Source organism: Monodon monoceros, unplaced genomic scaffold, assembly GCF_005190385.1.
Source record: "Monodon monoceros isolate NGI ecotype Baffin Bay Population unplaced genomic scaffold, NGI_Narwhal_1 Super_Scaffold_12, whole genome shotgun sequence".
NCBI classification, from domain to species: Eukaryota; Metazoa; Chordata; class Mammalia; order Artiodactyla; family Monodontidae; genus Monodon; species Monodon monoceros.
Genome location: NW_021703768.1, coordinates 161,923,472 through 161,939,414, shown reverse-complemented (window position 1 = coordinate 161,939,414; position 15,943 = coordinate 161,923,472). Strand labels below are relative to the sequence as shown.

The window sequence follows — 15,943 nt, the reverse complement described above, 5'->3', positions numbered from 1 at the left end:
GCTCCCATTCCCAAGAACTTCCCAGACTCACCTGTCTCAGAACTCCTTTCTCTTGCCCATCTGCAAGCCCCTCCTCTCATCTCCACCCACCCACCCCGCCCCCTCCCCCCGGAAATCTCTGATCTACTAAAATCCCCTGTGCACACCAACCCTCTTCACATGGTCCCACTGGAATCTCAGTTTCCTTTCCTCCCTGTTAGACCTCTCTCTCTCTCTCTCTCTCTCTCTCTCTCTCTCTTTTTTTTTTTGGGCCTGGACAGCCAGGGAAGTTCCCCCCTCCCCCTTAGATCTCTCTAGACCAGAGGGGCCCCTGGACCAGAAGAAGCCTCATGAATCTCTGAATTCCCTCGCCCAACAGGGCTCAGAAATAGCAGAAGAGGCCACAGCAGTCTGTCAGAATCATGGAGAGGAGGCCGAATACAAAGCAGCGGGGACAAGAAGCCACCTTTTCTCTGATCCCTTCTCCGGCAGTGGGTGTGACTGGAGATGAGCCACAAGCCAAGCCCAGGCTGAGGAGACAAACTTTCTACTAGGCTGTGCTCCTCTATAGGCTGGTTGATTTAATCCAACACTGCCCAGATTCCTGGGTTTAGCCATTGCCTGCACTATTAATTCCTTCACTCTTTCCTGTAACTGACACTTTATTTTCTTTAAAAGAAGGATGTTTTGGGAATTCGCTGACGGTCTGGTGGTTAGGACTCTGCCCTCTCACTGCCAAGGCCTGGGTTCGATCCCTAGTTGGGGAACTAAGATCCTGCAAGCCCCCCAGTGCAGTCAAAGAAAAAAAGGATGTTAAAATGTTGCTTTACCTCACAGCCCACATTGAAACCCTACTATAAATAGCTTATTGTAAAAAATAAATAAGAGAATGATGCTATTAAAGTGTAAATTCAGTCATACGCTCTGCCAAAGGATCTGAGTCTAAGACTTGCTCTCTCTCTGCTAGGGTTAAGGGTCATGAAAGTCAGCCTAGCACCAAACTACAACTCAGGACTTCCCTGGCGGTCCAGTGGTTAAGACTCTGTGCTTCCAATGCAGGGGGCGAGAGTTCGATCCCTGGTTGAGGAGTTAAGACCTCACATGCTGCATGATGTGGCCAAAAAAAAAAAAAAGTACTGGGCCCTGTTCAGGGTGACCCTCGGTAAGTGTGGACATTACTTGTTAGTGAGTAAGGGCCCAGCGGGGTATCTGACCCACGGGAGACACACAGGAAGTAGACACTATTCTTATGTATATTTATTTTAAATCATTTAATACATAGCCCTGCTACCTGCTCTTCACTTGAAAACTCGCACTTTGCTTCTAGCCCTGTGATCCCTCAAACCAGCCGAGAGCATTGGTTGTTGCTGCTGTTAGCTCTGTGTGGTCCTGACTCCCCTTGGTCCCCATGCCCTCACTTTGAGGCCTCAGAAACGTGACTGACAGGTCCGTTTTGACCAGCAAGGGCTCCTTTTATTCATTGGGGGTGGGGTGGGGTAGGGGGGTGGGTTTTGAAACACGGTGCAACTTTATAAAGTTGAGGGTGCCGGGAATGTGAGCCTGCCAGGTGCAGAAAAGTGCAAGAAGCTTGCGGAACCTCCCAGCTCGATGGGTGCCCGCGACTCGCCTCTGGCCATGGCTGCTGGCCCAGGAGGGGCCAGGTAGACCTCAGAATGAGATCAGGGTGCCTGCTCCATCCGAAGCTCGGGACCACGTCCGTCTGTTCTCCTCGTGTGTAAGAGTGTGCAAAACGATCTGAGAATAGCTTCACACGGGAATCACGGAATCAGCTCCACTTTGGCATCTCTTGGCCTAAGAAGCATTCCAGCCGTGCGGAAGCGTCCAAACACCAGGGCATCGCCAGCTGCCTCTGGCCCTGCCAGCCCGGCCTTCACACAGGCGTCTCCTCTGCCACCTTCTTCAGGAGCCCAGCTGCCAGAGGGGAGTGCTGAGTGCCTTCGGGGCCATCGGTGGCCCGGATCTTCAGGCGTACTTTCTGGTTGGTCCTTCTCCACTCGGAGTACAGCTGGCAATGGTAGCGGAATGAGACCTGCAGGGCAGGGTGGAGATGACTGGGAGGGCCAGCCTCTGGCCATACAGCCTCTACCCCCGAGAGAGGAAAAGTGGGCCCCTGAGGCATCTGCCTCGACCTAACCAGGACCAGGCTCCTGCTTGCAGAAGCAGGGGCAGCATCTGGGCATTTCTCACACAGACAGTGCACACACACCCATTCCCTCACCTGGGGAACCTCCCCACTAGCACTGAGGGCCCTGCAAAGGTGAGAGGGTCTGTGTGTGTGTGTGTGTGTGTGTGTGTGTGTGTGTGGAAGGGGGGCATCCCCTTCTGTCTCTCAGAGGGTGGCAGTGAAATGATAAAGCCTCTTGGAAGGGGCCAAACGTCAATGGATCATAACTGCCAAAATGTGGAAGCAACTAAGATGTCCTTCAGTGGGTAAGTGGATAAATAAACGGTGGGACATCCAGACGATGGAATGTTATTTGGCACCAAAAAGAAATGAGCTATCAAGTCATGAAAAGACATGGAGGAACCTTAAATGCATATGACTAAGGGAAAGAAGCAGATCTGAAAAGGCTACAGGGAATTCCCTGGCGGTCCAGTGGTTAGGACTTGGTGCTTTCACTGAAAAGGCTATAGAATGCATGATTCCAACTATAGGACATTCTGGAAAAGGCAAAACTATGGAGACAGTAAGAGAAGCAGTGGTTAGCAGGGCTTGGGGGAGGGAGAGATGAACCGGAGGATCACAGAGGGGTTTTAGGGCAGTGAAAATACTCTGTATGACACTCTAATGGTGGATACATGTCATTATACATTTGTCTAAACCCACAAATTGTTCAACACCAAGAGTGAACCCCTAATGTAAACTATGGGCTGGGGGTGATGATGTGTCAGTGTTGGTTCATCAACTGCGATAAATGCACTGCTCTGGTGCCCTGCTGATCGTGGAGGAGGCTCTGTAGGTGTGGGGGAGGATTTTGGAGAACTCTACTTTCTGCTTCATTTTGCTGTTTAACCTCAAACTGCTCTAATGAGTCAAATCTATTAAAAAAAAAACATTTTTTTCCAATAAATGTCAATGGTTCATACTCTTTAACCAAGCCAGTTCCAAGAAACATTTGCACAGGTGGCACCCATAGCACAGTTTATAATGGCAAAAAAAAAGGGAAACAAAAAAACAAACCAACAAAAAAAAAAAATTGGAAATGATCCCAGCATCCATCAAAAGGGATTAGTTAAAAAAATACAGCATGCCCATACAATCAAGGATTGTTGGGTGGCTGCCTTTTTTTTTTTTAAAGGACATTAGCAAAGTGAAAACAAGCAGACTGCAAAGCAGGACCTATGATTTCATCCTACTTGTATTAAAAAACCTGCTTGGGGCTTCCCTGGTGGCGCAGTGGTTGAGAGTCCGCCTGCCGATGCAGGGGACACGGGTTCGTGCCCCGGTCTGGGAGGATCCCGCATGCCGCGGAGCGGCTGGGCCCGTGAGCCATGGCTGCTGAGCCTGCACGTCCGGAGCCTGTGCTCCGCAACAGGAGAGGCCACAACAGTGAGAGGCCCGCTACCACAAAAAAAAAAAAAAAAAACCTGCTTGGTGGATGTGCTGGGAAACAATTCTTGAGGAGGGAGTGCCCCACAGCTGGAGGCCAGTGGTTCTGTCTGAGGGGCCAGACTCTGGGGACCTTTCCTCTCTGAGTGAGGGTTCTCATGCCTGCCAGAAGCCGGGGACAACACCCCACTACACTCCCTCTCTCTTAACCCCAGTCATTTTCTCTCTCAGCACCCACCCCACCCCCGTGTGGGGCGATCGATCTTAGTTCCTGGACTATGGATCAACCCACGCCCCCTGCAGTGCAAGCGTGGAGTCTTAACCACTGGACTGCCAGGGAAGTCCCTTCTCTGTCTCTTGATGGTCCTCTCTCTCTGTCTCTCTTTCTCCTGCTCTTTCTTCCGCAGCCTTTTGGTGTCCCTCTGCCTCTCCCCCCACCACCCCCTCACCCCCCCTCCACCGCCAGTACAGTCTTGGTGGAGCTCGTGGCTGGCGGGGCCTGCACTCAGCAGAGGTGATCACGTGCCCTTGTATCCTTGGGGCAGAAGGTTCACGCCTGGCTCCCTGGACCTTGGACCAACTTGGAATCTGGAGCTCCAGGAGATGCTGGGAATTGCTTCCACCCGAGGGCCAGCCACAAACCGAGGCAGGCAGGGCGCCCCCCACCCCCTCCAAGCCACTGACCAAACCCCGGGCCTGACTGCTCGCAGATGCCTGCTCTCTGGCGGGCAGCCACTCACCAGCGTCCAGAGGACGTAGATGGTAAAGAGGGCGATGGTGAGGGCGATGAGCCCCACCGCCTCCAGCCGGCTATGGAGCCTGAGGTGGTCCTGGGCCCCACGCAGGCACAGCCAGCCTGAGATCGCGGCCAGAGGCGTGATGAACAGGAAGCACACCATGTCGCAGCACAGTGTCCTCTTCTCTGTCCGAGGCCCTGGGTCCTTCAGCCACTGCGGGGAAGAAGGGAGGGGGAGCCGCTGAGAGAGACCGTCATGCACCGCCCTCCCTCGAGCCTCTGCGGGGGGATGGGGTGCGGGACCGCCAGGCCCTCCGCCCCCTCTGCTGACGTCCATCTTCATCACTGGGCCCTGCAGGACCAGCCTCCCGCCTGGCACCTCCCTGTGTTCGTTCCTTCTTTCAAATATTTATGGAGACGATGATGACGATGACAGGCCAGGCCCGGATAGGTGCGGGGCACTTCTGCCCCTGTTTTTTGTTTTTTGGTTCTTTGGTTTTTTTGGCCGTGCAGGGGATCAGACGCATGCCCCCTGCAGTGGAAGCACGGAGTCTTAACCACTGGACCGCCAGGGAAGTCCCATGACCTTGTTTTATAGATGGGGGAAACTGAGGGCACAGAGAGGCTGACCCATTTGTGCAAACTCATATGGCTAGTCATCCACAAAGCCAGGACTGGAGCCCAGGAAGTCTTGTCCCAGGACCTGTGCGTCTTGGCCTCTATGCTACACTGCCTGCCACAGTTGATGGCAGGAAAAAGTCCCTGCCCATAGCTCCCATGCTAGTCGGGGGAGGCATGAAACAGGGTGAATGATCCAGATGGGGAAGGCTATGCCGAGGAGGTGACACCACAGAGGACCAAATGAGCAGAAGGGGCCTGGTGAAGAATGGGGGGGACAGCGCTCGAGGCTGCAGAAAGAGCATGTGCAAAGGCACTGGGGTGGGAGCGTCGGGGGGGGAGCAGTGCAGGCAGGCTGGCTCTCCCTCCAACTGTTCTCCTAAGAGCCCAATGTCCCGGGTGGGCCAGGGGCATTTCCAGGAGCCCACACCTCGGCACAGTGACATCCCCCTGCAGCTCTCAGCTGCCCCACACCAAGCCAAGCTGGGCAGAGAGGAGCCTGGAGGGCACCCGGGCAACCAGCAATGCTCTGGAAAGCCATGTGGCTCCCGTCATGCCTGGGAATATCCCATCTCAACCCCCACCCATCACACTCAGGCTACAGTCTAAGCTCCCAGGCTTCGCCCACAAAGCCCCCCGGCGAGGCCACTACCCCTCCTTCTGGGCCACTCTCCTCCTCCTTTAACTAGCTCCACTCCAGCCACGTGGGCTTTGTCAAAAACACCAAGCTTCTCCTGGCCTCAGAGCCTTTGCACTTGCTGTGCCCTCCGCCAGGACGGCCCTTCCTCAGGTTAGGTACTCCCTTCTCATTCCTCAGGTCTAAGCCTTAGGGTCACCTGAAGTGACCAAAACAGGGAGGAGGCACAGGGTCCGTCAGGTCTGGAAGCTCAGCCCCGGTTCCCCATCAGCAGAACTGACCCCGGGGACAGGAGAGAGGTTCCTCCCTATAGAGAAGCTGCTTCCCCAGCCCCCCAGGATCCTCCAGGGCAATTCCCTCCTCCCCCACGCCTACCTTCTTCCCCTCTGCCCACTCCAACCTCAGGCTCCCAAGCATACCTCTGTGAGGGGCCGGGGCCTCTTCTCCACTGCAAACTCCGTGTGGCACAGCTCACAGTAGCTGGTATTGGATGAGGAAAGCCATCTCTCCAGACAGCTCTTGTGCACGGCGCCCAGCGTGCCGGTGCAACCACATGGAGACAGCAAGCTCTCCCCATTTGCTCCCTCATGGCAGATCCTGCAGAATGGACCATCGCTAGACACAGAGATGGGACACATGAGTAACGATCAAGTTTCCTGCCTATGCCTACTTCACATGCACTGGATCACAAGCTCAGCATCGCCCCTATATGCTGCTACTTGGCAAACTCCTACTCATCCTTCAATGCCCGGCTCCAAATATCCTTTCCCTTGGGAAGCCTTCACAGACTCCCACAGATGGAGTGATGTGCTCCCTCCCCAAGATTCCCATGGCACCTTTTTCGGCCCAGGGTGAGCATCACTTGTACCTGCCTGCCCAGCGTCCACTCCTCCTTCTCCTACAATGCCACCCTGATTGTGCTGGGCAACCAATCCACTCTCAACTCTTGGTCCTCAAGACGACACCCCTAATGACCTCAGGCCTGACCAATCAAAACACCATACGTCCCTGGTCACAGGGGCCGATTCAGGGAACAGCATGTGTGATGCAATCAGAGCCACTGGGAATTGATTCCTGAAATTCTTTTTTTTTTTTTTTTTCCCTAAACTCCAGAACTACAGGCAGCATGGCTGATGTAAGTCTGGAGCTGCTGGCAGCAGCCTGGTCCCCACATGGAGTCTGTAAATGATGCCAAAACAGAGGGAAACAGAGGAAGGTGGAGCCAAGAGATAAGGAGAAGCAGAGTCTCAAGGACACCATCAGAAGCTCTGGATCCAGCCGCACCTGAAGGCCATGCTACCTAAGAAACCTGTGCGTCCAGGGAGAAGAGCTCCCTGGCTCTTCTGCTCTAGTGAGGCTCGGAAAACAGACATAAAAAGCGTCTGCAGGAAGCTGCTTCAGGGAAGTCTCGGCCCCAGCTTGGTCTCTGGGGATGCTGGGTCCTTCCTGGGGCAGCTCAGGAGGCCAGGGGCGTGGCCTTGGTGGCCCCAGCGGCTGTCCAGCACATGAGTCATTGTTTTCCAGACATTTCTGCCCAGAGAGAGGACTGGGGGAACACACGGAGGAGGCGGAGCAGGAGAGCTGTTTTCCAGATAACGCCAGTTTCCCCTCAGAAACTTTCTATCCTTTTCTCAGTGTCTCCTGCTGTGGGACGGGGCCTGGCTGCTTTGAAACCCAAGAGCTGAGCTGACCCCTCAGGTCTGCTTTCTGGTCCTCAATCCTGTGCCTGGGCTGCTACTTTTTCCTCCAAGGTCAAAAGGGTATGCCCGGTTCCCCTCTGCTCCCACACTCCCCACACACATCAAGTGAACAGGAAAGGGATCCTTGCTCCGGAAACCAAGCCGGGAAGTGGAAGTGACGAGGACCTTGAGGGAGAGCCACGTCGGTTTTGGGGTTTGTCCCTGAAGAACCCTACTTCAGAGGTGCAAGTTCAGAGAAAACAAAACACAAGAAAACAAAGCACACACTGATTTATGATTGAGCACTGATGAGGTCCCATGCACAATTTGGAGGGCAACATCTGGGTTAATTTTTCTCATTCTCACAGGGAGCCTGGGAGGAAGGTGCTCTTTTTGCCCCTTTTTACAGACAGGGAAACTGAGGCATCGAGGGGTTAACCTGTTTTTTGTTTTTGGTTTTTTTGGGTTTTTTTGGGTTTTTTTTTTTTCGGTATGTGGGCCTCTCACTGTCGTGGCCTCTCCCATTGCGGAGCACAGGCTCCGGACGTGCAGGCTCAGCGGCCATGGCTCACGGGCCCAGCCGCTCCATGGCATGTGGGATCTTCCCAGACCAGGGCACGAACCCGTGTCCCCTGCATCGGCAGGCGGACTCTCAACCACTGCGCCACCAGGGAAGCCCTGGGGTTAACCTGTTTGTGCAGAAGTAACACAGCCAGTCGTCGGGCACAGCTGGGATTGGAACCCAGGAAGTCACTCCAGGGCCTGTATACTCTGAGCCACTAGGCTGTCTGCCACCAATAGTAGGGCAAGAGAAATGGGCTTTACTCCCGAAATTCTGGCAGGAAAATCATGCAAATGATACAGCTGAGGAGGAAATGGGACGGGGGAGCGGGTGAGACATCCACAGATCCCAGTGGGGCTGCCCAGAGCGTGCTCCGTGGGCAGAAGGGAGATGGAAACGGAAGCCATGGGGAATCGGGCAGCGGGAGGAGGCCAGGTGGAAGGGCTGGGGGGTGTGGAAATGCTCAGGGCAGCTTCCAGGAGAGCCTGGCTCACAGACCAGGGGGCGGAGAGAACGGAGGCCTCACAGAGGCCAGAGGGGCCCCAGATGCTGGCCCTCAAGCCTGAGCCTTTGTGGATTGTCCTGGGCCCTGGAGATACCTCCTGGGCCTTCCTCTTTGTCCTCTGAAGGTTTCAGGGTCCAGAACTTTCTGCCCCACTTGGGGTGCCATGCGCCCCCAGGAATCAGGGTCTCCTCTGAAGTTAAATGGAAGGCTTGATTTTATGGTCATGGAACCAGCCAGGTGCTGGGGACAGTATCTTTCAGCTCCACCCTTGCTGCTCCCAGATGGCACATGGCTGGGAGGAGAAGTTACAGGGTGAGTGAAGAGAAGGAGGGGGACAGTGACCTGCTTGTGTGGCCTCTGCCGATCCCAGCACCTCCCAGCAGTGGCAGTGGAGGATCCTCATTTCCTCCTGGGGAGATCGGCCAGGGGGCTGTAAAGAGGGCCCCGTCCCTGGATGATGACAACCCTTTGGGAAAACAGCAGCCCTCTCTCTGGGAAGGGTTGTTCTGCCCTGGCCTTCAGTCTGGGCAAGTTGGGATTGAGTTGGGGGGCTTCCCTGGTGGCGCAGTGGTTGAGAGTCCGCCTGCCGATGCAGGGGACACGGGCTCGTGTCCCGGTCTGGGAAGATCCCACATGCCGCGGAGCAGCTGGGCCCGTGAGCCATGGCCACTGAGCCTGCGCATCCGGAGCCTGTGCTCCGCAACGGGAGAAGCCACAACAGTGAGAGGCTCCCGTATCGCAAGAAAAAAAAAAAAAGGCAGAGGGGGACTTCCCTGGCGGTCCAGTGGTTAAGACTCCGTGCTTCCACTGCAGGGAGTACGGGTTCGATCCCTGGCTGGGGAACTAAGATCCCACATGCCTCACGGTGCAACCCCAAAACAAAACAAAACAAAAAGGCAGAAGAGACAGCCGTCAAAAAGAACGAAATTTTGCCATTTGCAGCAACATGGATGGACTTGGAGGGTGTTATGCTGAGTGAAATGAGTCAGACAGAGAAAGACAATTACTATATGCTTATGTGTGGAATCTAAAAAATACAAGAAACTAGTGAGTATAACAACACACAAAGCAGACTCAGAGATATAGAGAACAAACTAGTGGTTACCAGAGGGGAGAGGGAGGAGAAGGGCAACGTGAGGGTCGGGAAGCGGGAGGTACGAACTATTGGGTGTAAGATAGGTTACAGGGATGTCTTGTACAGCACCGGGAATAGAGCCAATATTTTGTAATAACTGTAAATGGACTGTAACCTTTAAAAATTATATAAAAAATTTAAAAATTAAAAAAAAAATAGCACTACCATACAATCCAGCCAAAAAAATAAAAAATGGCAGAGGGGTAGATCGGGAGGGCCCTGCGGTTGGTCTCAGTGGGCAGAGCTGTCCTGACCACCAGCTGCCCGCGGAGGGGCCACTCTGGTACCGCTGCTTGCCTGGGTCTCTGAGGGCTGCAGGGGAGGCTGATGGGACCGAACAGGCTTCTCCTCCTTCCCCCCACACCCAAGGGGGAGCCCTAGGTTCAAGCCTCAGCTCTGCTCAGTGACACTGGCAGGGGTCCAGCTCCCTCTGGGACTCGGTTTCCCCGGGTGTAAAAAGGGAGGGTGGGGCAAGGTGACGTCAACTCTCACTGGCCCCCAGGAACCCCATGGAGGGAGACTTCCTCCCTGCCCCCCACCCCGGCAGCTCTGGCTAGGAGGCCCCTGGGCCCACCAAGGGTCCCCTTGCTCCCAGCCTGGCTCAAGAAGCACAGACCCTGTCCTGACTTCAGGGGGTCTGATGGAGATGCAGACATAAAAACCAAGACCCTGGAGGAAGCCCAGAAGGAGAACTCCAATCTCATCTGGGCTTAGGCAAGGCTTCCAGAAAGAAGTGATGCCAGGCAAAGACTTACAGGGTGACTGGCAGTGGGCTCCCTCCAAAGCACTGCAAGGCTTCCATCTGCTTCTTTTTATGTTTTGAATGAAAAGCTTATGAATTGACTCTGACACCTGCTACAACACAGATGAACCCTGAAGACATGATGCTCAGTGAAAGAAGCCATCACAAAAGGACAAATACTGTCTGATTCCACTCACAGGGGGTCCCTACAGGAGTCAAATCCACAGAGACAGAAAGTAGACGGTGGGGGCCAGGGGCTGGGAAATGAGTGTCTAATGAGGACAGAGTTTCAGTTTTGCAAGATCAAAACATTTATGGGGTTGAATGGTGGTGATGGTTGCACAACACTGTGAATGTACTTAAAGCCACTGAACTGTACACTTTAAAATGGCCAAGAGAGCTTCCCTGGTGGCGCAGTGGTTAAGAATCCGCCTGCCAACGCAGGGCACACGGGTTCGAGCCCTGGTCCGGGAAGAACCCACATGCCACGGAGCAACTAAGCCCGTGCGCCACAACTACTGAGCCTGCACTCTAGAGCCCATGAGCCACGACTACTGAGTCTGCATGCCACAGCTACTGAAGCTGCGCACCTAGAGTCCATGCTCTGCAACAAGAGAAGCCACCACAATGAGAAGCCCGCACACCGCAACGAAGAGTAGCCCCTGCTCGCCACAACTAGAGAAAGCCCGCGTGCAGCAACGAAGACCCAACACAGCCAAAGATAAATAAATAAAATAAATTAATTAAAAAAAAATAAAAATAAAATGGCCAAGAAGCTAAATTGTGTTATATCGTAACAATAAAAAAAAATTGGAAAGAAAAGCTTATGAATTAAATTGTCTCAAGTAAACATCATGAAAATACATTAAACTTGAAAAACTGGTGGCCAGATTAAATCTTAATGAGTTAAAGTGGATTTAAATTTGTGTGGGGTTTCCTTAAATCTCTTTTCCTTGGAACTGGTGACAAGTTGATGAACCAGGCAGACTCAGCTCACACGTGGGTCTGGAAGGCTGGCACTGAGGTTTAAATACATTTATCAAATGCTTATGAGGTGGCAAAGCCCCTTGCGGGCACTTTATGTGGACCACGGCCACGTACTCTCAAAACAACCCAGTGAGGAAGGTGTCCCCAGTTTAAAGATACGGGGGTGAAGCAACTTTTCCCAGGTTGTACAGGGAGAGAGGCTTCTACTCAGGACCTGAGCCCAGGCACCCTGAGTCCACAGCCAGCCATTTCCTCAAGCAGCCTCCCCAAGACGTGAGCTACTCACCAACATCGGACCTTCAGATTTTACCCAGTAATCTGGAGTTTCTGCTTTTCGTGAAGAATCAGACCTGGCTAGCCAGTTTCCACGTGGTGATTACTGGTTTATTTGCCCACCTGGCCCCTCTAGGTGGCTGGATTTCTTTTTTGTTTTTTTTCTGGCCCGCGGCTAGTGGGATCTTAGTTCCCCGACCAGAGATCGAACCCAGGCCCCGGCAATGAAAGCACCAAGCCCTAACCACTGGACCACCAGGGAATTCCCGCAGTTGGATTTCTGACCCCAGGCAGGGCTGGGAGGAAACCCCTTGGGCCCGAGAGCGAAGTGAGTGAAGGCAAAGATCCCTGCTTGGCCACCACTAACCTCGGTGTGTCCAAGGCCCGGATGACAGTTGAGAGGAGCCGGCCGTCCCTTGAAGTCACCTGTGCCACATACTGGGGTGGCCCGAGGCCCGTGGCCTCCACGACCTTGGAGAAGGCGGGGCTGTCGGAGCAGTCGCACAGGGAGCCAGGGAGGTGACAGCAGTCACCCGTCGTCATGGCCACAGGGAGCCCCGCGTCCTCAGGGCCCGAGGCCCATGGTCCCAGGAGCCTGGGGAGAGGCCGGCAGGAAGATTAAGGGCAAGGTTAGCAAGCCACACACTGAATCCAGCTCTCTGAGCCTCGGTTGCCCAATCTGTACAATGGGGCTTTGGAGGGGGCTGTGAGGATTCAATAAGGTCACACATGCAGCTCAGCCCAGGCCTGGCACATCTCAGGGGCTTGATTATATTACCTCTGACCCTCCTAAGAAAGGCCAGCCCGGCCCAGCCTGCAAAGCATGCAGGTCACCCCCAATATCACCTTTCCAGACATAATAACAGCACCTAACAGTGATTGAACACCTTCTGTGCAGCAGGCCCTGTGTTTGGCGCTTTCCAGGAACAGAACCATGCCCGCCAACCATGTAGAGACTGTTCTCCATGGATTGGATTGCTGGGCCTGGGCTCATGCCCACCTTCGAGTGGGCCAGAACTGAGCTAGAAACTTGGCCCAGCAGACCAGGATGGTGAGTCACTTTGACCCTCCTGGTTGACGGCCTCTTGTGGGGCTCTGAACTCCTTGATAACTCAGGCTATCAAGGAAGTGGCCCAGGCAGTCTCTGTCCCCACCCACCAGAGCAGCTGCTCTAACCCATGCCTCTGTCCCCAAGGAGAGGCCACCGGAGCAATCTGGAGTCTGCTCTGGGTGGGAGACTTCAGCAGGATTCTGTCCCCCACCCCAGGGTCTGACCTGACAAAAGGAACCCTTGGCAAGCTCTTCTTCCGTCACAGAACCAGCCAGCGAGTCTTGTGTGTTTCGAGAATTTCATGAAAGTAACAGAGGCCTCTTGAAGCCAATACAGGTGCTCTGGAGCTAAGGATCTCTGTCCCAAACTTGTCTTATACTCCACCGTTTGTCCCTAGGAACTATGATCCAGAGACCCCCTGAAACACTCGCTGAAGTCCCCCCACAATTGTTTTTTACCAACCCTTGCCAGCCAAACTCTGAGATCCAAAGAGGGGTGGGAGGGAAGCAGTGTAAGTCACCGGCTAACTTTTTGCACCAGGACAGTCTGCTGCCAGATCAACAGTCTCTGAACAGCTCAGCCAGAAGACCTCCAGGCTCAGCAGGCCCTTCTGAGCCTCTATAGTTGGGCTGCTGTTGGCCACACAAGCAAGTGTCAGCCCAGAGGCAGGAGGAGGCTGGGAGGAAGGCCGCATGACTGAGATAACATCCTCAGGGCAGTGGCCAGGCCTGCCATGTTGTGTACACTGCTGTCCCTTCCGAGTGCCTGCAACCAGAATTTCCAGCTCAGAGGCCAGCAGGGAAGTCGCTGGGCTACCCAAGGGAATGCAGGCAGAGGGGAATCCACTCCTCTTGCCCCTCCAAGGATTGGCCTTCACATTTCTGCAAGTGATTGGGCATCACAAGAAACATCACAGCTACTGTATATTAAATTCTATCATTTCTTTTACTGTCAGGGGAAAAACAAAAACACTGGTAAAATCTGCTAATGCAAGGCCTGCAAATCACCAAAATAATAATAGCAGCTACTGTTTATTAAGTACCTACTGCAAGCCGGGTACTGTGCTAAGCTTACTGAACTCAAACAGTTGTTATAAGTGTCCCCTTCAAAGGTCACCTCCCCAGAGAGGCCTTCCCTGACCACTCTGGTCAAAGTGCCATTGGTGTCCACATTATTGCCCTTACAGAATGTACCCCTCTCTGAAATGCTCTTTCCTTTTTTTTTTTGAGAGGCCAATGCCGCCTTTATTCCTGAGTCAGCAGCTACTGGAGAGAGTGCTCAGGCATACGGCCACAGTGGGCTCCCTCTCGATCCATTCAAGAACCGGGCAACGGCCAGACCCAGGGGGTCCAGTGACTCAGCGGCCTTAGGAACAGCGCAGAAGGCTCTCTGCCTACGGGCCTGAAATGCTCTTATTTCTTTCCCTTTTTTTCTTTTTTGGTCGCGCCGCACGGCTTGTGGGATCTTAGCTCACCGACTAGGGATTGAACCTGGACCCTCAGCAGTGAAAGAGCAGAGTCCTAACCACTGGACCGCCAGGGGATTCCCATGAAATGCTCTTATTTCTTCATCTACTGGTTTAACCACGTCTGTCTTCCACTCATCAGTGTCTCCAGCACCTGGCCCTATGTCTAGTACAGAGTTCCTGCATTAATTTTTCAGCTCCTCCTCTGTGTAAGTGCAGGGTTGGGAGAGCCAGGTCTCTTGACCCCGCCCCCCAGACCCTGGTCGGCCAGCACCCATGATGGGAATCAGAAATATTTAGAGGCTAGAGATCTGTGCAAAGCACAGAGGCTTGGGCTTGCAAGAGGCCAAACTCGAGGCTGGATGCAAGGATAGGGTGGCTGCAGCTCTGGGGCTGCTGGGATGGCAGAGTGAGCCAATGCCTCAAGCAAACTTGGCCCAGTGCTTGAGAGATGGATTTCACTGAGCCTTCACAACAAAACTATGACGTAAGTCCAATAATTACCCCCATCTGACAGGTGAGGAGACTGAGGCTCAGAGAGGGGCAGCTTCTTGCCCAAGATCACACAGCTAAGTCAGGACAGTGCCAGGATTTGAACTTAGTCCAGTGAGTGGGTCTGGGACTCAAGAAATCTGGGTTCTTTTAAGTCCTGACTCTGTTACTAATGCTGTCTGTCCTGGAACAAGACACTTGGCTTCTCTGGGCCTCATTTTTCTCCTTTGTCAAATAAGTTGATGAAGCTAGTGGACTGTGTCTGCTGAGGGCTTCCTGCGAAGGAGCAGCCAGGCTCAATTCCTCCAGCGAAGCTCGCCCTTGGCTAGGCTTGTCTGGGGTGGCGCTGGGGAACCACAACCTTTCCACACCTACCCAGACTCCTTTTTTCTGAGGGTAGGAAACCAAGGGAAGAAGAGTCAGAGGGCCCTAGCTCCCCACAGTGTCATCTCAGTCCAGCTGCCTTGCTCTCTGGGCCTCAGTTTTCTCTTCTGTATAATGGGGGTCCCAGTGAAACCCAGCTCATACATGCATAAATATGAGAAAGTCGATAAATATTAGCTCTTATGATAATTACCGTCATCAGCTTACAGAGCTGTTGGTAGGGTTTGATGAAACAAGGCACAGCCAGTGCCTGGCACACAGTAAGCGCTCAACAAATGCTCACTGCTATTATTTTTTAGGATAAACATGGAGCCTGTGAAATGCATTCATTCCTCCTCACTTACCACAGAGAGGCTCCTGTATGCCCTTCAGTACTTGAATGGCCCTGCACTGAAGGCCAGGCTCTAATCGCAGCTCTGATCATTACTCGCTGTGTAGCCCTGAGCAAAAGGCTTGACCTCTCTGAGCCTTGATTCCTCATCCGTATAGCAGGGAACGTTTCTAGTACTTCCACTTAATATTGTCGCTAGAGGACTAAATGACCTAATCCTATAAATTCTGGCTACCCCGTTTTGAGCACCCACGAACAGCAAGGCACTCTGCTAACCAAGTGCCTGGGTCATTATATTTACTATTTTCCTGGCAGAGCCCCTCTGAGGAGGAGGTTGGGGAAGGTGACTGGTCATTTACTGACCGCCTACTGTGTGCAGAGCGCTTTCCTCATTTGCCACCTCCTGATTCCTCCCAACAGCCCAATTAGGTTGGTACTAGGATGACCCGGTTTCACAGATGAGGAGACCGAGGCTCAGAGAGGCACCTACTGTGTGCCGGCCCCCAGAGGACCTCCTGCCTTCTGCAAAGACGGAAATTGCGATCACCTAGTCCCTGGGAAGGCTGAGGCCGACTGTCCGAGCCCGGCCGTCCCGCCTGGGGGCCGGGCTCGGGCCTCAAACTCGGGGCCAGCCCGCGGATCGGCACCCTCCGGCCCCATCCTCCCGCCCGTGCCTACCTGATCCGCGGCCGGGCCGGGCGGCCGCGCAGGCCCCTCCGCTTGCCCGGGCCCTGGTCCCGGCCCGGCCGGTCTCGTCAGCGCCGCTAGCTCCGCTCCGGCCGGCACCTGCGTCGGG

General features: G+C 54.0%; 1 protein-coding gene across 1 annotated transcript; it reads right to left on the bottom strand.

The window, feature by feature from the left end:
* Positions 1-1,426: 1,426 nt before the first annotated feature.
* MARCH2 (membrane associated ring-CH-type finger 2) lies at positions 1,427-15,943 on the bottom strand. The gene is made up of 5 exons (XM_029216372.1): positions 15,826-15,943; positions 11,792-12,019; positions 5,961-6,156; positions 4,291-4,500; positions 1,427-2,029 (listed from the first exon to the last, which is right to left on the bottom strand). Exons 2-5 carry the CDS (start codon positions 11,965-11,967, stop codon positions 1,871-1,873), a joined length of 741 nt encoding a protein of 246 aa, XP_029072205.1. The 5' UTR covers positions 11,968-12,019; positions 15,826-15,943; the 3' UTR covers positions 1,427-1,870.

What these genes read in the sequence shown, in the direction of transcription:
- MARCH2 (XM_029216372.1), bottom strand. Translation starts at nt 11,967, where the DNA reads ATGACGACGGGTGACTGCTGTCACCTCCCTGGCTCCCTGTGCGACTGC. An exon ending in CGGGCCTTGGACACACCGAG is followed by an intron (nt 6,157 to 11,791) that starts GTTAGTGGTGGC and finishes CTCTGTGTCTAG; the next exon opens with CGATGGTCCATTCTGCAGGA. An exon ending in GGCCCCGGCCCCTCACAGAG is followed by an intron (nt 4,501 to 5,960) that starts GTATGCTTGGGA and finishes TCTTCCCCGCAG; the next exon opens with TGGCTGAAGGACCCAGGGCC.